This window comes from Syzygium oleosum, unplaced genomic scaffold (genome assembly GCF_021117445.2).
Source record: "Syzygium oleosum isolate NSW1041296 unplaced genomic scaffold, Sole_v2.1 Sole_v2.05, whole genome shotgun sequence".
NCBI lineage: Eukaryota > Viridiplantae > Streptophyta > Magnoliopsida > Myrtales > Myrtaceae > Syzygium > Syzygium oleosum.
This window is the reverse complement of record NW_026607489.1, coordinates 13,380,311-13,401,243: the sequence shown is the minus strand read 5'-3', so window position 1 is coordinate 13,401,243 and position 20,933 is coordinate 13,380,311. Positions and strand designations below refer to the sequence as shown.

General features: G+C 44.7%; 3 protein-coding genes across 3 annotated transcripts; all 3 read right to left on the bottom strand.

The window, feature by feature from the left end:
- Window positions 1–987: 987 nt before the first annotated feature.
- Window positions 988–2,697, bottom strand: LOC115693390 (probable BOI-related E3 ubiquitin-protein ligase 3). The gene is made up of 3 exons (XM_056312005.1): window positions 2,481–2,697; window positions 1,913–2,375; window positions 988–1,785 (listed from the first exon to the last, which is right to left on the bottom strand). Exons 1-3 carry the CDS (start codon window positions 2,534–2,536, stop codon window positions 1,111–1,113), a joined length of 1,194 nt encoding a protein of 397 aa, XP_056167980.1. The 5' UTR covers window positions 2,537–2,697; the 3' UTR covers window positions 988–1,110.
- A 9,609-nt stretch (window positions 2,698–12,306) lies between these two features.
- LOC115693402 (ubiquitin-like protein ATG12) lies at window positions 12,307–15,737 on the bottom strand. Its single transcript, XM_030620393.2, has 6 exons — window positions 15,613–15,737; window positions 15,382–15,440; window positions 14,037–14,105; window positions 13,878–13,940; window positions 13,062–13,154; window positions 12,307–12,561 (listed from the first exon to the last, which is right to left on the bottom strand). The coding sequence occupies exons 1-5, from the start codon at window positions 15,644–15,646 to the stop codon at window positions 13,095–13,097; spliced, it is 285 nt and encodes a 94-aa protein (XP_030476253.1). The 5' UTR covers window positions 15,647–15,737; the 3' UTR covers window positions 12,307–12,561; window positions 13,062–13,094.
- A 2,603-nt stretch (window positions 15,738–18,340) lies between these two features.
- On the bottom strand, window positions 18,341–19,735 carry LOC115693399 (transcription factor MYB1-like). The gene is made up of 3 exons (XM_030620388.2): window positions 19,453–19,735; window positions 19,177–19,306; window positions 18,341–19,089 (listed from the first exon to the last, which is right to left on the bottom strand). The coding sequence occupies exons 1-3, from the start codon at window positions 19,583–19,585 to the stop codon at window positions 18,438–18,440; spliced, it is 915 nt and encodes a 304-aa protein (XP_030476248.1). The 5' UTR covers window positions 19,586–19,735; the 3' UTR covers window positions 18,341–18,437.
- Between the last annotated feature and the right edge of the window lie 1,198 nt (window positions 19,736–20,933).

The window sequence follows — 20,933 nt, the reverse complement described above, 5'->3', positions numbered from 1 at the left end:
CATGCAAATTTGCATGTCAGGTGGGACGACTTTTTCTCTCTACACCTTTTTCTTCCGTCGCCTTTTTCCCCTTTTCTTTTGTTCATATTCCTATTTATAAACTCAAAAAGAAAAAAAAAAATCTTCTCTTGCAAATCTCGATCCCCGTCTCATTATTTTATTATCATTATTTTTTTCTTGAAAAAGAGTTTGGTTTTGGCAAGTGGGGACGTCCCCCCACTACGGTCGCTTAGTGATCTGCGCTGCCGCAGGAGAGCCAGAAAACACTGTGCAACTCAATAACGACAGAACAGAATATTTAGTATAAAGAAAAAGAAGAAAAGAAAAAAGAGGAGGAGGAGAAAATGTTAGAAATGGCAGAAGAACAGCGACATTTGCGCGCGCCCCCCCTCGCGTGTCGGCTCTTCGTCCGTTCTCTCGCTCGCTCACTTTCTCATGGGCGCGTATCCCCCACGCTCCCCTCTTTTTTTTTTTTGCGGCTCCTTTAGCCCCGGGATTTTTTTTGTCGGGCCTTTTCTATTTCTTTTAGAACGTGAACAATAACCATTGTGAAGAGTAAGAAATTCCTGCTTTTTAATTTCTGTTCTAAACCCGTCTCTAGACCAAAAATTTATCTCGAAAATAAAAAAAATAAAATTGCGTTACTAAAACGCTTTTCTGTTACAAATTTATTCCCAAAAACAAACAAAATAAGAAAAACTGAGAAAACGGCACCCTTCTCATCCGAGGAAACTATACTTTGCACAAATCTCAATTTTCTGCTCTTTTTTGTAGCCAAAATTGGGAAAAAAAAAACAAAAGACAGAGAGATTTGAATCTTCCTAAAGTTCATCGCGAGATTTTACCATGATGGGCTGCGGCAACACTGCTCCACTAGAAAATTTTTTTGCCGGCACAGCCAAAACTTAGCAGCAGCTTGATCCCAGCGTTGGGACGGCGACGCGATTTCGAGCTAAAGGAGAGGGGACCGAATTGCAAAAGTGGGAATACAGAAGAGGCTCGAGATCAAAACAATGTGCAAAGATTTTTTCCTTTTTTTTCCTTTTTGGGCCATTCCGCATTTCTTGAGATTTTTTTTTTGTGTGTTTTTTTTCACATATCACCAAACATTCACGCCACGTTAACGACGAAACTGGCGTTCTTGGCAGACTGACACACCGGACACGCCCGACACGACGGCTCGCAGGCCGTGCACACGCACAGGTGCCTGCACGGCAACATCAGCACCCGCGCCTCCTCCTTCCCGCACTCCCTGCACCACCACCGCCGCCGCCCCCGCCGCCTCCTCCTCTCCTCCCTCCCCCCCGCCCCCTCCCCCTCCCCCTCCCCCGCCTCCGCCGCCGCCGCTCCGCAATCCTCCGCCCCCTCCTCCCACCAACCGCCGCCGCTGCTCCCGCAGCACGACTGCGCGTCCTCCATCAGGGCGTTGTCGTCGACGCCGCCGTTCCGGCGATGGTTCGCGGCGGCGGCGGGGTCGTCGAGGTCGGCCGTCTCGCCCGCGTCGTCCGCCGCCGCCGCCGTCCGGACCTGCGCGAGCACCTGCTCCAGGTTCGTCCTCAGCGCGTTCGCGGTGGCTTCGTTCGCCTGCGCCAGATCTCGCCATATCTGGTTCTCGATGCACAGCGACTTGATCCTCTCTTCCAGCGCGTAGTTCAGCTTCCCGATCTTCTCGATCTCCTCCTCCCGCGCTCGGAGCCGCTTCGCGAGGCCTTGCCCTATCGATTCCGCCAGCCTCCTCGCTTGGCTCTTTCGCTGCTCGTCCATCTCCGCTCGCAACTTCTCCATCTGTTTGATTAATCAGTCGGATACAGTTCGAGATCAACCATTGCCCAGAAGAAGCCCGTAAAACAGTAACGACTGAAAAGATCGACGCCGCGATATCGCCAAATATAGCGATGGAATCGATACTCACGTGTTGTGAAATGAGGCGGTCGACGTCGAGGAACTGGTGCTGGACGTGGAGAGAAACGTCTTCCCCGAGGAAGGCGAAACGGCCGCAACCGCTCCTGCCGTCGGGCTGAATCTCCGCCGTCGAGAACGACAAGGCTTGGTTAGAGTCCCTGGGGCGCTTCCTCGAGGACGACGACAACGAAGGCAGGGCGGTGGTGTTGTTGTTGATGTAGGTGATGCCGCTCTCCGACTTCAACGGCGCCGCCCCCGCCGCCCCCGCCGACGCCGACGTCTTGAGATGCAGGGGCTCGTCGAGGGCGCGAGCGGCGGCGAGATGGGCGTTGAGGTTGTGACTGTACAGGGGAAACAGGAGAGAATCAGCGGTAGAGGTTCCCGACAAGGGCAGCCCGTACACCGGCTGCGAGCTGTACATGCCGGCGTTCGCTTCCACAGGTGGGTGGTGGGTCATCATCATCCCCCCTTCCCTGCAATTCAAAACCCAAAAGATTTAGCAAAACCCCGGAACAACGAAGAACACGCAAATCAAGAAAAGACGAGAGAGAGAGAGAGAGAGAGAGAGAGGGTACCACCTGCTGCCGAGGAGCTGCGGAGGGAAAAGATGAAGATGCCGAGACTCCACCGCCATGGGAGAGGGAGACAGGTCTCTCTGCGTGGGTTTTGCTCTGCTCTGGTTCTACCTTTGGGCCGTGGAGGGAGATGGAGAGGGAGAGGGAGAGACGAAGGACCAGTGGAAAGGAAGGAAGTGCATGCGGTGCAAGATATAGGTGCCCGGGGGGGGGGGGGGGCTCCCTGTCAGGATTTGCGAGAGAATCTAATTACTATATAATACACGACGACTTTATTCTCTCTTACTTTTATGTATATATATATAGTTTGGGAGGCTTGTCGATTTATGGTATGCAATTGTCAGAACTGCCCCCTTTTCTTTTCTTTTTTTGACCTTGACTATTCATGTTGTGTGCATTACTTTGGAGACTACTCGATTGATTTCTTATTCCTTTTTCCTCTTTTGGGGTACGGGTGGCCGCAAGTAAAAACTGTTCTCTATATGCTCGCTGGTGAGACGGTCCGGCTAGACTCTCTCTTTCGGCGTACATACGGGCGTATCTCGTATTCCATGGCCTCGGTCTAATCGTGATCTCGCTATTAACGGTTCTCGATCGGTTCGCCTTTAAGCAATTCCTTTGATGAATTGGTTCCGATCCGCGTTCGAATACCATATCATCGTTCGTCACGTGTCGCCCTACCGTGCATAGGCATTGGCGAGGTGGTTTCTCTATGTGATGGTGAGTTTGTCGGGGCAACCGGGGGTAAACTTCCCGAGACGTGTGAGTAGTCGTGGTCGCATTGAATGGCATGAATTGAAGGAGGAAGGGGCTTGTTGGAACAGCGCCGCTCCCCTCACAATTTTTCTTCTCTCTTCTTTGGAAAAATAAAAGGGAATTTGACCGGTCGAAGGGGGGCTTTGAACGAGATGTGGGAGCGTCGTCCATTGCACGTTGCTTGTCAGGTTGAGCCCTCTCCCTCCGGAACCGCTTCGGTCGATTGGCAGAGACCCGATGCCTTTCAGCTCGTCAAATTAATGAAGGCGATGGCCTCGTGATGCGAAGAGTTTTTTTTGCGCTTACGGACGTCGTAAAGATGCCACTCGTCGCCTCGTTTCGATGGGACCCGTTGAAGTGTGGCTCAGCACCTTGCAAGGTCATTGGTTAGTTTTCTAGGAAGCGAATGTGCTCTTTCACGCAAAGTTCGATGCTATTTCGCACGCTAATCACGAAAATTTTACCGAGTATCTTGACTGAACCCATGTTAACGCAACTCGGATCGAGAAATCTGTCAGTGTCTTCAAAATCGAAACTTTCCCCCATAATTTTGTTCTTTCTCAATTTCACCGCAAAAGAAAGGATATCCGTGGGAGATGCACCCAACCATGAATGCGATATGGACGTGACAAGTGGATGCCTTATTTGGAGTGGAATTATTGGCAACCCAATTTTCCCAATCAAAAAAGAGAGAGAGAGAAAGAAAGAACTGCTCGTCCTACACCACGAAAAGGACAGCGTCGTCGCATCATTTTCCTCGGAAGCAACCGATCGAAATTGAAAGAGAGAGAGAGAGAGAGAGCGAGAAGAGAGAAAAGGGCGATGGCAGTATAGCACGACCATCGAAGCGCAGCGTGTTCGCGGGTGAAGCGCTCGACCGGTCAGACGTCTTGGCTATTTTCAATCGGGACATCTTCATTCTACGTGTTGCTTGTTTTGGATGATAACGGACGCTCGCGAATGATCTCCCCATGTTCTGGTCTAGAGAGAGAGAGAGAGAGAGAGAGAAAGAAAGGGACGATGGAGAAAAACCCCCAAAAAAAACATCAACGTCCAACCTAATCAGGTCTAAGCGTCCTTAGCTATCGTTCTCCGTCGTTGAAAATCGTCCCGACATACGGGGGAAAGCCTCCCCCACCAACATCAGACCGACGCGTCACTTTCGACGGTACGAAGGCCGTCATTTCAACCCGTCCCCAATTTAGTTCCGGATCAATTAAGGACTCAGACGAGACAACGGGAATTCTCGAATTCTCCTCCCCAATCGCGCGGTGGAAATCGAGAAATCCCCGGTACGCGAGCTCGCTCTGTTCTAGCAAAGCGCGGGGTGTGCCCCCCGCGCTTTGCTCGGAGAAATAGGTACGGGGGTTATGATGAAAAAATTACCAAAAAAGTCCTAAACCTTTTACAATTATGTCAATTCAGTCCTAAACTTTTTTTTTTGGCCATTTCAGTCCTAAACCTTTTACAATTGTGCCAATTCAGTCCATCCGGCCACTTTTGACCGGCCGGCGCTGACATGGACGCGTTCAGGACTTTTTTGGTAATTCTTCCCGGTCACGATAGATCGCGAGTTCCTCATAGATCGAGGAAAAAAAAAACGAACTGGAAAGTTGAAAGGACGTAGTGCTTAATCCGACAATGGGAGCGTGGCTAAGAGTTTGACCATAATTTAAATGGGGGAAAAAAAATTGGAGATGAAGGATTGATTTCTCCCTCCCCTAGGAGTTTGCGGTTTGCGAAGGAAGATGCGTATGTATGTGTTAGCGTCACAGGTCAGGAGTCCAATTTCCCAAGGAGCTTTTGGTATGGGGTGGGGGGGTCTCCCTCGGAATCAGCACCACTCCCCTCCCCTTCCCTCCCCTCCCCTGCAATTAAATTAAATGAAGGGTATCCCCCAGTCGCGGTCTGGTGTGCCTCGTAATTTTAAATCGACCCAATAATACTGTCCAATTTATAGCTGGCCCCGATTTGGGAAAATTAGGATCGATCGTCGTCGAAAGAGTCGGGAAGTTTGCGTCTTTTTTCCCTCGAAGAATATCGACCTCTTTTAAATCTGCCGTGGTATTAATTTCAGGGTCAGTACCACGAACAACTTCGAACTGAAAACTAATTAAATCTAAACTGGAACATTTATGATAAATGAACTATTCGTTAATTTTCATTAATTTTTACTGTCAAATTGCTGAGATGAATGACACGCGGTAGCTAATAAGTTTAGTGATTGGTGATTTTTCGCGGTATTAATCTGATTTAATTAAAAACTAACGGAAAGTAAATATGTCACAAATGTACAAGTTTTGAGTTTTGAGTGGTCGAAAAATTAATTTTGGATAAAATTGTTACAGATATAACAGCTTGAGGTTTTCCGTGATATTAACCTTTAATTTTATAGCTAATAATGTGGAAATTTAATATATACTCTTATTAGTTATGCCTAAATGGGTATTTCTCCGGACATCACTTTTGACAACATCTATGAGTCAAATGATTTCTTTTCCGGCTTTCGTGTGACGGTCATCGACGGGGGTTTCATTAATCAACAAATGCCAAAAGTTTCTTGCTTTTCGACCTATAATAAGCCCTTCCTTTGTTCTTTTTTGTTTTCTTTTTTTTGGCTCTTAAACGTAATTTTACCATCCGCCATCTTATTTACCACCAAATCGATTTAGTACAATAAAGAAGAAGAAGAGAATATGAGTATTGAATTTGAACGAGGGAGGTGATATGAATTTTTGGGGGGTGGTGGTGTTTGGGGGGGAGGGGGGGGGCCCACAGAGGACAAAAGTTGGCAATGAATAAGGAGCAGGAGAGGGGGGTGGGGGGGTTGGGGTGAAAAGTAAAACCGAACAACGAGGGAGGGACGGGGGAGCACGGAGACAACAATGAGTGTGGGAACAGCAGATCTTTTAATGATGTTTTTTTTCTTTTTTCTTTTTGCTGTTGAACGGATCATCGTCGGTGGTGGGGCCCCGGTGGGGCCCCGCCAGATCAGGACCGCCTGTCCCTTTTCCTGACCAACACAGCATGCCCCACCTCCTTCTCTCTCTCTCTCTCTCTCCTCTGATGATGATGAATCCGATTCCCCCAGTTCTTTCCTTGTCCTCGTCCTCTTTCTTTTTCTTTCTTTTTTTTTTGGCCTTTTTTGTTTAATTTGTTTAATCTTATTTATGGATCAGCAGATTAGATCAATTAAGATCTTACCTCCATTTGCGGCAAAGAACGACCGCATCTTAGATTAGGGGGGACGTTTCGATAGCGACCTATCCACAATAATTGACCATAATCAAGACGTACTTCATCTCTTCATCATCAGCTGGGGCAATTAACAAAGGGGGGGGGGGGGGGGGGGGGTCGTCTTCCCTCCCTTTTTGGTTTGTTTATCCGATAACCTAATTTCTGTTCCGAAATTGGAGATGTGTCTACATAAAGAAATAGGAATGATCGATCCCCAAGCACCCATCTCTTCTTCATCAGTGGGGGCAATTAAACAAAGCGGGGTCCGTCTTCTCCCTTTCTGGTTTGTTAATCCAATAATCTAATTCTGTTCCGGAGTCGGAGAAGTGTCTGCGTACAGAATAGGAACGATCGATCCCCACGCACCCCCCCGTTCGGGCCACCTTTTTGCAAGTTTAAGTCGCCCCCACCCACTTCCCCGATTCTTCGTTTTTTTTAAGGGAAAAAAACTCTACATCGTTTGGCTGTCGCTAGAGGACAGCCCGAGACGGCACTCGATGATGTCTCTATCATTCCGATAAAAGAAAAGCTCGGTGCATCGGCGTCGACTGACTGGCTGGCTGGGCCGACGGTCGCCCGAGTCATGATTCGCGTGTTCGGTGGTGGCCGCATTATCGCGGGAACGGAATCATTCCGCGTCCCCCCCTTCTCCCTCTTTTCGTTCGGGCTAAAGCTATTCCGTGTGTGTGTGGCTAGATTGATCAATCATTTCGTTCGACCCTCTTCATCATCCATGGTCATAAAAAAAGCGCTCTCGAGCTAACTTTTCCTTACCCTCCCTCTCCCTTTTGTGCCCCGTAATTGTTAGGCAGGAGATGGGAGGAGAGAAAAAGGTTCGTGTGTAAGTGTCGGTCATGGAGGGTTGGTCTTTCTTTGTTACTTTTTCTTGTTTTTTGGGGGTGGGATTCTCCTGTTGTTCTGTTTTTTTGGGTGTTTGAAGTTAAGTGGGCTTTTTGACAAAGATGTGATAAAATCTTCCCCCCCAACACAGATTAGCACCAAGTCATGGTTGAGATGATGATGATGATGGGTCAACCATCGCCACCCAATTGGCCCACCACATGTATTTCCGCCAAATTTTTTTCAAAACTTCTAAGTTACAATCAACACCACCACCCCCCCACCCCAATTCTCCGATTATGACGGCTCCTCCTCGTCCTTACTTTTCAAGGGTTTCGTCTCCCCCTTCTTCAGAATTGTTCTTTCCCTCCCACCTCCGTTCAACATCAACGCGGTGGATCGCTCTTTATTCGGGTCGGTCGGTTTGTCCTGGAGAGAATCTCGCGACTTCATTGCTTTGTGCGGTTTCGTATTTGGGCGTGATCATCGATGCAATGCTGGTTGGGCCGTCGATGTCGTAGAGACGGCATCATCGTTGTCGTGTGTGTACGTTAGTTTTGACCGGGGCCACCACGATTCAAGACCATTGACCTTGGAAAAACGGGGGGGAAGTGATGTGCATTGTCCGATTGAAAACAACGTCGTTGGTTCTAGTATTAGGCAGGATTCCATTCGGGACTGACTCGCGAAGCATCTCGGGCGCGCACGTCCGGGTCAATCAAATGCGTCGGCTAGTTTAATCCGGGGAAATTTCCCGCAATCTGACGTGATTCTTGCGGAGCCGTGAAGCAATTAATTTTGGAATTTAGCCCGGAGGGGGATGGGACCACTCATGAACCTCATCTTCCGACTTATATATATGTATATATTACACGATGTACAACATGATTATTTTTATATGTTGAAGATTGCATGGCTTGAATTTTTCTCTTCCGCCTTACCCGGTCATCATGCGTTTTGATTCGAGCATGGTCCAGCATCGACTTGAATTCCTTAATCTCTTAAATGGTGTTTCTAAATTACGTCTCTCTAGGCACAGCCTAATACGACCGTAATTGAAAACAACTATCGATCCCACATAATTCCCCCCCTTCAGAGATAAAAGCTCGGACTAATCGTGCTTACCCACGACGGTGGGGCCCCAGGTTCCGACGGCTCATCACACACGTCGGATTGTGACCGTACAACATTTGGTTTATATTTTAATGGGAAAACGTGTGATGATTTGATTCCAATGCTGCTGCTGCTTGGAGAATGGCATCTTGGGCGGAAAGAATATAACTAGGGATTGTCAAAAGGTGTTTTAAAATCAATTTGTCGAAGTGGCTGTTCTCAACGCGAGGTGTCCCACCTTCAAATTATATCATATTTGCTTAATTCGATTTCATGTGAAAAGAGTTGTCTTGGTATAGCGGTGCACTGCACATTGGAATCCTCATGTCACCAACCAAAAGAAAAGCCAACACAAAATCGTACCCTTTTAATTATACCATTACTATATGGAAGTGCCTTGAAAAGGATGTGCGAAATTAAACTAACACCAACTCCCGTTGCTTTGCTCCCAGTCACACGTAAAATCACACGTCCCATTCTCACGTGGGTCCGACCCATATGCACACCTTGCTCGACATATAAATGTACATGTGTATATAACGTCAAGGTGTGTCCAACATGCAACCAAAAAAGATGAAAGAAGCCGTACACGCGCGACAACTCGCTCGTCGTGTACGCACCCGACCATGCCTAGACAAATAAACCTTGACCATTCACAATAAGAGCGCCTCTAGACAAATCTAAAAGGGCCAAGCTTCTGCAAGTACCCACGTTTGATTAGACACCGCCCGAGCAGTTTTAAATCGCATGAGGCCGAGATTTGCCGTATTCAACTTACCCTCCTTTTTCATTGGTTTTTTTCTCTCCCCCCAATACACGTTATTCTCGCGCAGGGATTGATGGGTGAACAGGTAGGGACTGGCACCATCAGACACATTCAAACCAGAATAGATCCAGTTCACATCTGCAGCTCTGGCCCCTCTCGAGTAAAAGATCACACAAGTCAAGAAGGAGAGCAGCTCCTCGTCAAGAACGACACTGTTTGGGAAGTGGGGACACGGTGTAAATGGGTGGAAATGGGCATCAACATGAGTAGCCCACTTTAAAGTGACATGAGACCCATGCACATCAAGAGCACACCCCCATATATGCTCCAAAATCTTTGAGTAGTTTGAGGCGGGGGCCACCGGGATTATATGGACAGTAGTAGGGGAGCACATCACATTATTTGTACACATTGAGAATATGGATGGATCCGATCGAAGTCGTCGAAGAGGGAAGCAAAGGGATGCGAAGTGCCGTGATGTGGAACCCCCCCACCATTCTTTTTCCTTTTTTCTTTCGGCCTTTCTCCTTGTGAAAAGGGGCAGTCGTCAATCAATGTTCCATCAATCTCTCGGAAAGCCCTTGATAATTCTCGTTGCTTTCTCTTGTTTCCCCTGCTGATTTTTATGTTCCCCTCCTTTAACATACCGGCCCCACCCCCAACACACAACGCCCCCCCCCCAATCTCACCAGTACCGATTGGACCACCCCCGCACAGCTAGGTCAAATTCGGAATCAAGGGGCTCTTCACATCGAATGGGACATCTCAGGAGTCGTGCCCGTCACAGCTTCCTCCGCATTGAAAGCCCCCCCTTGAGATAAGAGAACGAGCTCGCGTTGGGGCCTTTCATGCAACTTTGGTTTCTACTTTACAGTGGTGGAATGGAACAATTATCCTTTTTCAAAACGAGTTCCCTTTTGCTTTGCTTTCCCTCGGTCGCTTCGTAAGTGGGCTGCCATATCCTTAAAAGAAGAAAAAAGAAAAGGGTAAGTGGGGTCATGATGATGATGGGTGCACAAGTATATAAATGAGAATCCATGAACCTGCCAAAAGTAAGAGAGAAGAAACCCGATGCTCGCCTTGAAATCATGACCCATTGTTGCGGTTCTTTTTCATAGCACAAGGAATTCTCTCCTTTTCGACGTGGGAATTTCAAGGAACCTGCGATGAGTCTGCTTTACGTGAGATTGCAACTAGGAGTGATGGGTCTGGAGAGATGGTGACATTGTTTACTGCAGATTTCAAATCAGAGAAGGGAGCTCCCACCCCACCCCACCCCACTATGGAGGATCGAGCGAAAAGAGGAGAATAAAAGGAAACAGAAAAAAGGAGAGGAAAACAAGAAAATTAAAGTAAGACGAAAAGGAGACTGTACTTGGGAATAAATTCCATTTTTGTATTTTCAGGTTTGATGGTGGTGGATAACATTTCGATGGGTGTGAAGTGTGAACATCAGCTTCTTCCACTACCACTTTATCTCCATGTTTTGGGACCCTATCATATCTCACAGCATATCCGTTAAGTGTGGCTGCAAAACCCAAATATGTTAAGCATCTTATGCAATCTTTAGTGTTTGACCTGATATCGAAGATTTGATCACTTACACATGTTTACGAGAACAAGTTAATGTAAAAATCATAATGATCGAGGATGTACGATTAGTTTGCAATATGATGCGCGGAATACTTCGCTATCTTGGACAGAAAAAAAATCTCTCCCCCTCGTTATATCGTTCGTGTCCTGCATGAACCGATGCTTAGCTATACACTAAAATACATATACCGGCAATTGAGTTTTAGTTACCAATGGGTACAAGTCATATTTAAGTGAGAAGAAGAGAAGAGGTGTTCTGTGTGAGAAGATAATAAGCTGTGTTTTTCACTCTATTAGGCGCATAATGATTTGGAGTGATTGAAGTTATGTTAATTAAAATTCAGAAAGTTGGTGATAGCTTCGTGAAGAAATTAAACACCCGAACATGAATCTATCACCGCGTGTCGAGAAACTATTCTCTTGGTAGGGTATTGATATAGTGAACATTCATAATGCAACTTCTTGTATTCTCATCTGCACTAAGCATGACTTGTTTGACAAAAGCGATCTTAGAGAAGGAAATCATTGTATGCACAATACAGGGACCAAAGCCATCAAACGATCCTTGTAGCTTCCCTCTTGTTTCCCTGTTTCCTTCCGGGAACTCAGCGTCCTCCAACCTCGAGAGTCTTATAACTAGTCGGCACTTTGGAAGACATTATTTGTTAGGTGGGTCCACATGAATATATTAGGCAAAGCGGCGAAACGATCAAAAGAAATGGAACCAAAAAACTGAACGTTCAATTAAATATCATTCGCCGAAAATGGTCGTTTGTTTTCTCAATGAAGTTTTTTCAACTAAAACCCTCTCCACAATGTGTCTTTAGATGATTATAGGTGACCGGCTCGCGTGACTTACATGTTTAGCAGATAGATGCAATTCGCCGTGAATCAGACAATGAAACCGACTGAAAACCACGTTCACTAGTTCATGCTATCTTGAGAAGAGGGAGGACGGATCATGAGTCCACATTACATATACTGCAGAGTCTATTGAAAGTGATGACAACTCAGCTTTAAATTCATGTCTGCGTACATTTCGGTCCGAAGTGTGACTTCTGAAGTAGACAGTGCTCATCTCAGAACCCAATACTTCTTCTCAAGTTCATCGCATAAATGCATCAAATGAGTCGGTAGCAATCGCATCACAGAAGCATCAATCATGCATACTTGAGACTTCCTTCACTCCAACTAAACATATCCCTAAAGAAATAATCTCCAGCTTTTCCTGAAGATTGCCAACCATCCCTGGTCAGTTAAAAGCTTTGAAATGGATCGCTAAACCTTCTTCACCGTGGTAGACCGCTGTGAAACCATCTCCAGAGTAAGTTTCACAGAATAGAACCTTTTGCCACTTTCTTTCCATGTAATTGAAACTGATAGGGTAAAAGCTAAAAAGATATCTCACTATGTCAACTCAGTGACAGCCTTAAAGTTCCATAAGGCGATAAAGCTATAAAAAAAAATAAAAAAAAAAACGTAGGAGGAATGATAACCAACATGAAATCAAAAGGAGAGGCCCGCTGACATGGAAATAATATCATTACCAAAATAATGTGACCCAGTACAACTCCTGTCAACTCAAATCACATTGTTGTTTAAATCCTTGGATGATATATTCCCACCTAGCTTTGTTCATCGGCCAAATGATGAGAAACAGATAAAAATATGTAAGAAACGTGCGGGTTCTGTACTTTGACTAAGTTTTTTCGATGGAAATCCCGAGTCTTACAGCAGATGGTGTCTTCCTTAGTGCAATGAAGTGTGAAACTTGAATTTCTGCAAAAGAAGACAAAATTAAGTAAGTGAAATGAAAAGCTGGCTTTAACCAGCTCGGCTCATTATTCAAACACATGGTTCAATGAACACAAGGTGAATCTCATCCTCAAAAAAGTTCAGGTACATTTCCAACATGGCGGCGAATTTCCAGCGAATTCCTCTATACAAAAGCTATAAACAAATTGACAGCTTTTTATGTGCAATTTGCTGAATTGTAACAAGGAAACTTGGCATTCTAAACTTATATTAATTCAATAGCCAATAGATCTGTCACCACTGAAAGCATATATTAAGTGAATCAAAAGTTTCGCCATGTTGAAGATCTGCCTCGACACTGCTTAAACTTCTGTGCATTATGCAACAGGCCATACTAATTAACTAAATTGGCACGAGAACGAGAAAACATATCATTATCATAATACCATTGGTACTTTTTCCCCTATACACATATTATATGAAGGAGAAAAGGACTGATCATAAGCTATGGAGAAGTTACTTACATGTACAGATACATTGGCAGATGTTACTGATATTTAGCCCCATGCCATAGAACAAGCATAATTAACAACGAGCTTACCATCAAAGCCGAAATTCTGCATCAATCAGATTGCCATAAATCAGGTGAGAAATACAGTTAAAAGTAGTTATTCTCATTCAAAATGATAGTATATCCATATAACGCTGTAAGAAGGTAAAGCCTTTTAAATGGAAAGACCGATACAGTCAGCAATATATCCGTTTTACACAATAGATAAGAGATTAACTCTGTCAGAAGTTTTCAAAACTTCCCACGACTCCCACAGAATGAACAATCTTCCATAATGACTAACCACTAGTAAACTGACCAAAATAGCAGATGATTGTTGGTATGATTGCCGGTATGATTGCTACCCAATATCCCTAACTAGTTGGGTCAAAGTCTTTGAGAAAGGGGGACTCCTTCAAGAAGCTTCTGCCCCCAAGTAGTAAAATTCATGGATTTCAAATTTTCTATCTGCAGCTGTTTCTTTAGAGAAATATTCACCATTAGGTTCAGGGCATAATTCTACGAGTAAGAACCACAAACCAAGAGGCAAATGTCCCCAAATGGTCAACTACTTATTTAACGCTACATCTACCTCCCGTGTCCACTTCTACAATGAAAACACCAAGTTCTGTGCTTAGTTTCCTACGTTTCATCATCATCATCTAGGCATTATTTCTTAATTAGCTAATTGAATAAATATAACAGAAAGAGAGAAACTGCCGCAATGGAATTCTACTTACAGAATTAAGAGGAACAGCAATGTAAAATATGCAATATTGAAAGCACTTGCCTCGTACAGATCATTCACCAGTTCATCTGGGTTGGGCGAGAATGCGCTGTTTACATAGACAAACTGCCCGAAAAAAGAGAGAGCGGGAAAAAAAGATATTTGTTAAGGTACAATTTACGCCTTCCAAAAAATAGAAACATACCAGAACCAGCTACCTACCAATGTCTCCCGGTGAAGTTGTCGGCAAAGAAAGTCAATCACTTTGGCAAATTTTTCTGCCCCAGAAATCTGCCGTTTCCATAGTGATCATCACATGAATATCAAAGATTCAAGAGTTCACTATATCACCACATTCAACGATTTTTCTCATGGAAAATAGATACATCAACTTATGCCACCAAAGCTTTAATATTAGAACACATTCATGCAAATCTGATGAACGCTGGTTTCCAAGGAAAAATCCTTTTTAAAAAATGGAGTTAGGTATGAGAATGGCCTCGCCAAGCGTTTAATCTATTAAGTTTCAAGATCATGGGCAGTAAGTGATCAATAACAACGATCTGGTAATATCCGGTGTAAATCTATATACAATTGACCAAGAGTCGAAGATTTTGCCTTTCAAATCTTGGTTCATCTATAGAACAGAGATTAAATTGATATCATTTAAAAGAACCCCCAACTTCCACTGTTAAATATTATCTTACTTGCAGACTGAACCTCTATTCCCGACACGAGACATCTGACCCGAAGTAAAGTCAGTTCAAACCAGAACCGCCTACAAAGATGCATGAACACTGACCTGAATCAGCCCTCCGTGAAAACTATAACCTAACCAAAATCAACATCGGAAGCATTCCAATCACACTATATTTCTGATATTCAATCTCTCAGCTCAAAATATCTCATCAGCCTATGACTAAACTTAACACCAAAATGGAGGCACGACTCGAAGAGATAGGACTAAGTTTCACCACTCAAAGGCTTTGCTAGGTCCACAAGCACCTAACATTGAAATGGAATAAATTTACGCAGAATGGAATTCCTTCCCTCACTGTTGTTTGGATGATTTAAAATCCCCTATCTGAAATAGATAAGTTGGGATTTCACGGTTTAATGCCACCAATGAATTGGCGAATACCCCCATTGCCATCTACTACTATTGTCCTCTATGTCAGATAATCCAGAGCCGCGTCGCGGAAATTTAATTAAACAATCAACCTTGACAGTTGGCTCAACATACCACCATATTCGCATTCCCTTACCTGTTCAATGTTGTGTTATCGCTGCAAAAACCTTCGAAGTTTGAAAGAAGCATTCGATCAAGCACGTACAGTGCAACCTCGAATTTATTCGGCGAAAAATTAACTTCCGCGTTACGATGCAACCAATTTTTACATACGAATCGTTAATCACCACTGCGCTATGTCAAAAAACATTGAAATCACCGGCCAATTCCACAATGAATCAAGCGACGCCAAAGAGCCAGCAACCGCACGCAGAAACACGCGACACGAACCCGATACATGTTACGCCGTTCGAGAAATTAAGGAGCAATACCACTGACCTTGAATTTGGCTTGCTTCAGAATGGGAGCATCGCCGGTGGCCCTCAAGTGGACAACAACTGCAAAGATCACAAGAAATCCCCAAAACAACAATGCCCACGGAATCAAATTCTGGCAAATCAAGCAATCAAATTCAACACCCAACGAGAAGGAATCGACGAAAACAGATGGGATGGGGGGCGGGGGGGGGGGGGTGGATTTCTTTCTCTCGAGTTCGTTCCGGGGACTCACTCTTGCGATCTGAATTGGGAGAATCGGACGCCATTTGCTATCGGAAAACTGGGAATCGCTTCAAGAAAACATCGAGCGGAAGCACTTCGAAAAGATCGCCGAAGCAAAGTTATGGAATTTGACCTTTTTATTTTTCGAATTCGAGCCCATTTTATACTTTTCTCTGCAGGGTTTGGTTGTGCGTGGGCCTATTGTTTGTCTGGGCTTCGTGCGACGCCTTCCGGAAGGGCGAAGCCCATCCATTTTGAAGGACCTCGTTGGAAAGTAAAAAAAATGTTTCTTCTAAAAGGCATTTTCACGCAATAAACAAAAATTAAAACTAGAAGTAAAATTTAAATCTAAAAAAAAAATATTTAAAAAATAAAATTAATAATTTTTTAACCATTTCCGTAAATATATCCCGAAATTTGGAACGAGTTTTTATTATGTTGGTAATTTGGCTTTGGAACGTGGGGCTTTCGATATTTTCTCGTGCCATCGTTCGAGCAATTTCTGGAAAGTCGAGGTCCTTGATATTGAAATGCCTTGCCTAACATTTTTCAGAGAACAAAGCAAGTGTATATTGTTTTCAGAGTTCTGGCTTCCGATCAAGCGTTCCAGTGGTAATTAAAGACGCGTAGATTATGCGATCGACCGTTATTAATATAGCATTAATATTTGTCGCCGCAAGCCTCGGGACTCGTTGACCGAGCCCTATTGAATCGAGTCATGGTACATGTCCGTAGCAACTCGCGATACCATTTCCCAATACTGTAACGATACGTATAATGTGACGAATGTTTCTTCCGTACTAGCGAGTACGTTTTTTGTCGAACAGTATCTTATCACACCCCCACATTGATTCATCAACATAAAAAAGTACGAAATTGCCTTTTGAGGTCCTTGCACTTTAAGTGAACGCTCGACTCCAAGAAATTGTGTCGGGGACGACCGAAAATTCATAGAGTCACGACCCTCGTTCCACGCGAGACGTCGTAATAGAACGATGCTTTTCTAGGATGCCCATCGAAAGGAGAAAGTATTCGGTGTTTGCATGGTACTACGTCGTAGGTTGACACGGCATGTATGTTTTACTGAAGCTCAATCACAACTTGACACATCTTGATGACTTGGACAAATATTAGAAAAAAAAAAAAATCCAGCCACAGTTACCTCCTCCATCTGCAGTCGCCGGCGAAGTCGGCGACACTGCGTCCAAGCCGACTGTTACTGTGCATCATGGTTGAGCCACCTCTCCATCGTCGCGGTGGCTCATAGTTGTTGCTGTCCATGACGGAGCCACCGACTTCGTCGCAGGTCGTCCATTTGATGGTGGAACCGTGATCTAGGGAATCGCTAGAGTTGTTATTTTCGAGTTCGGAAGCCCCCTGATCCGAAGGCTTGCTTCTGTGGATGCCCTATATCTGGAAGTGGACAAAGAAGAAGATTATCTCGGGGTGGATGAACAAGAGGCGAGGACCGTCGGTGTGCCCCAGATTTGAGCTCGTAGATGTGGATACCCTAATTCTAAAGGTGGACGAAGAAGAAGATGATCTTGTGGTGGCTTGGCCATGGACCATGGCTCCAGTTGTGGCGATGAACGAATATGGCCGTGAGCGACAATGAAGGGGATGGCTCTATTTGCGAGCGGCAGGACGATGGAGGGGTGGCTCAACCATGGACCTCTCCCGATTTGCCGATGGACGAGCCTAACGGCGACAACGATGAAAGGGTGGACGGGCACCGACCGGAGGCGTAAGAAGAGAGAAAAAGGGATTTGCAAATGTTTTAATCTTTTTTATTTACTTGTCATGTCATAGACAGGCGTCAATGTGTAATTGGATTTTGATACTCAAATTATGTTACGTCAGCCTATGACGCGATACTGTGCAACCACTGAATTCTCATATGGAAAGACAAAGCCACTTCTTTCCCCTTGAAACCCTACGGAAATCACAAAACTTTGGCTGACAAAGCCCGATGATTTGTTACGATGCCTTTGCGGTGCTGGGAACACTCGATGCCACAGAAACCATGCAAGAACTCCATTCAATCATTTTTGTGACACATTAAATTCGCAGTTCTACATATGTAAATCTACATGTTAGAATGGGACTTATACCAAATTGCGGAACCGATGTGACACCGCATGTGGAGTCTTCTCTTCCCTATATCATCGTTTCCATTCCCACGAAAAGCAACTGATATCAATTCCTATCAACGAAGTGGAAATGTCAATTCGAAATTGAAAAAACAAACAAAAAAAATCGATATATATCAAGAACGCAACTGTCTGTAAACGTACGCATACATAATGGGCGTGGGACCCACGATCGAAATGACCTAGTAAGAAAATGAAAGCGAGGCAGCGGTCGTTTTACGGGGTACGTCGTCATTGATTGTTGTCGTGCAGACGTGGGCAATCGGGTGGGACCCGACTAAGAAATTTCGTCGCGAGGCTGGCTGACACCAGGCAAATGGCCATGGCTCCCTCCCTAGGCCGTACCCGACCCGATGGGTCCCAGCCATCATGCGTCAGCGATTACCGAAGTATCCGAGTCGTGAACCGGCTTAGGTCAAGACCAGCTCGGTCGTCCGTCCTAACGTTTTCCCGTCGCCGGGCCCCCGGCTTGATCGAGCGCGACGAGACTCATCGTTGGTTGGGTCCAACGGTCGCGCTTGCGCAATGCGTGACTGCTGCTCATCGAATGTTTTAAGAACTTTTCGATAATTATTTATTCACAGACAGGAACCGGAAGAAGAGAGCTATTCATACATTATTCACAAATTATTCATACAGTAGTAGGTCAGTATGTTTTACGTAGTCAACTCCTAGAGCTCTTTAGCTAGTCATGATGAAGCCAGTCAACCTCGTTCTCGAGTAAGGATGCCACGCATTGCAAGTCTGGTTCGCTCAGTATCGTCCCTCCAGGATTGAAGAATGCTAGGGTTCCTCCGGAGTTCTGTGTCGATGTCGACGACGGCCATGCTGTGTTGTCGCTATCATCTAATCCGCCATTAAGGAAACACGACTGCTGAGTATTAGTGGCGAGTTCAGACTCCAAGAAAGCTTCCAGGAAGTTCGCGTCCAGCTCGAAATCTGCCATGAAATTGCACGAGACATTTGAATTTCCATCTGATGACTGAGCTGTTGCAACTCGATCTTCATGGCGGTCCGAGCTTTGATCTTTGTCGTCCACCATGTCAGGTGCTTGTGCTTCTCTATCTTGACAGGATCCGGGAGAGAGAAGCGCTTTTGGGCATCTTGGTGCCGTGGCACGAGAAACACACGGTTCCACGGGCACGAGAGTGTCATCAATGGTCGGCTTTTCGAGGGCCAACTTGGGGCTTCCTTGGGATGAAGACAACGACGGGCGAGCGGAAACAAAGCCCGAGCGGCTCGAGCTGGATTGTAGTTTCTTTCCGATGGTGGTGTTCCAGTAATTCTTTATTTCATTGTCCGTCCGTCCCGGAAGCCTCCCCGCGATCAAGGACCATCTGCAATAATTCAAACAGACACCATAATTCTTCGTTTCGTTATCGTGAGCGTATTGCTAAAAAAATTTCGAGAGAAGGAAGAAACACCTGTTTCCCAGGAGATTGTGAAGCCGGATGATGAGCTCTTCTTCGTCAAGAGTGATGTTCCCTCTCTTTATGTCGGGCCTCAGATAATTCAACCACCTCAACCTGCAACTCTTCCCACATCTCCTCAGACCTGCACGAGGCCCCCAAAGAAATCAAAAATAATAATCCAGATTACTCAATATAAACCAAATATGTCTCGCAAAATATAGTTTGAATTCTCTCTCTGTGCGAGTGTGTGTGTGTGTGTGTGTGATGGGCGTGATGAGTGAACATGACCTGCTTTCTTGGGAAGGTTTCTCCATTTGCCTTCACCGTTCGCTTTGATGTAGCCAGTCAGAATCTTGTCCTCCATTGCTGTCCATGCTCCTCTGTTCACTCCTTCCTTCGCGCAGCATGGGCTCCTTCCCATTCTCTCTCTGGTAAGTGAGAGTGATACACGTAATTGGTTCTGCGAGAGAGAGAAACTCTGGGACCTGTGTCATATGAATCTTGAAGTTGGTGTGTTACTGCACTTAGTCTCTCTCCCTCTCTCTCTCTCTCTCTCTCTCTCTCTCTCTCTCTCTCTCTCTCTCTCTATCTAACACACACACACATATATAGAATTTTTTTTTTTGCTCAGGCCCGCAACCATTCCGTCAAAGCACGTTTTCAAGCTACATGTTACTCCAAAAATGAAATAAATAAAGGCCTAATTCCTTAGAAAACTTCTAACTTTAGGTCAAGTTCAAATCTATCCCAAATTTTTTTTTTCTAAAAAAAAATTCCAAACTTTAGGTCCAGTCCCAAATCTGCCTCGAACTTTTTTTTGTCTCAGAAAAACCCCAAACTTTAACTCCAGTCCAAAATCTGCCTCGGATTTGTAAAAAAATACCAAAATTCAATTTATTTTAAAAAATATACCCCTGTGATTCAGTCCAAATCAGACGTGGCACTTCCACGTTCATAACAAATCCACATCAACAAAGTAATGGGGCTTTTTTTTAAAGAAAGAAAAGTTCAGAGCAAATTTGGACTGAACCAAAAAATTAGGTTTCGTTTTAAATTAAGAAAAGTTTTTTGAGCTGAATTTATCATCGTCCCTAACTTTCATATCATAGAATGATTTTTATTTTGGAGAATTTCAACAATTTTTATTGGGTTGGATTTGTTATCGAAGTGGAAATGCAATGTCGGTCTGTACCTATCGCCCCATTACTTTACTGATGTGATTTTGTTATCAACGTAGAAGTCCTACATCAAGTTGGGACTGGATCACGTGGGTATATTTTTGAAAATAAATTGAAATTTGCATATTTTTTTTACACAAAACAAAATTTGGGGCAAATTTGGGACTAAACTGAAAGTTTGGGGTTTTATCTGAGACAAAAAAAAGTTCTGGGCAGATTTGGGACTGGACCTAAAGTTTTGGGTATTTTTTTTAGATAAAGAAAAGTTTCGGAGCAGATTTAGGACTTGATCTAAAATTGGGGATATTTTAAGGAATTCACCCAATAAATAAATGATTGGTCCTTTTAACATGACGTAGCAAGTGGAGTGGGGGACCATGTTTCTTGTCTTATAGTTCCTTGTAACGACGAAAACCGTGTTTTAGAAGGACAACCGGAAATGCTACCCGCGCCGCGATCGACAAATTTTTTTTTTGGTGTTATTATAATTGTCAATTAGAAATATAAATGTACTTCAAAATCATATGCTTGTGTTAATCATGAAACTATGTGATTTTTGGGGGATAAATTTATATCTGGTTTATGCACACG

What these genes read in the sequence shown, in the direction of transcription:
- LOC115693390 (XM_056312005.1), bottom strand. Translation starts at nt 2,536, where the DNA reads ATGGCGGTGGAGTCTCGGCATCTTCATCTTTTCCCTCCGCAGCTCCTC. An exon ending in CCGCAGCTCCTCGGCAGCAG is followed by an intron (nt 2,376 to 2,480) that starts GTGGTACCCTCT and finishes TTTGAATTGCAG; the next exon opens with GGAAGGGGGGATGATGATGA. An exon ending in ACCGCCTCATTTCACAACAC is followed by an intron (nt 1,786 to 1,912) that starts GTGAGTATCGAT and finishes TTAATCAAACAG; the next exon opens with ATGGAGAAGTTGCGAGCGGA.
- LOC115693402 (XM_030620393.2), bottom strand. Translation starts at nt 15,646, where the DNA reads ATGGCGTCCGATTCTCCCAATTCAGATCGCAAGA. An exon ending in AACTTCACCGGGAGACATTG is followed by an intron (nt 13,941 to 14,036) that starts GTAGGTAGCTGG and finishes TTTTTCGGGCAG; the next exon opens with TTTGTCTATGTAAACAGCGC. An exon ending in TGGTGAATGATCTGTACGAG is followed by an intron (nt 13,155 to 13,877) that starts GCAAGTGCTTTC and finishes TGATTGATGCAG; the next exon opens with AATTTCGGCTTTGATGGTAA.
- LOC115693399 (XM_030620388.2), bottom strand. Translation starts at nt 19,585, where the DNA reads ATGGGAAGGAGCCCATGCTGCGCGAAGGAAGGAGTGAACAGAGGAGCA. An exon ending in AAACCTTCCCAAGAAAGCAG is followed by an intron (nt 19,307 to 19,452) that starts GTCATGTTCACT and finishes GGCCTCGTGCAG; the next exon opens with GTCTGAGGAGATGTGGGAAG. An exon ending in CACAATCTCCTGGGAAACAG is followed by an intron (nt 19,090 to 19,176) that starts GTGTTTCTTCCT and finishes GAATTATTGCAG; the next exon opens with ATGGTCCTTGATCGCGGGGA.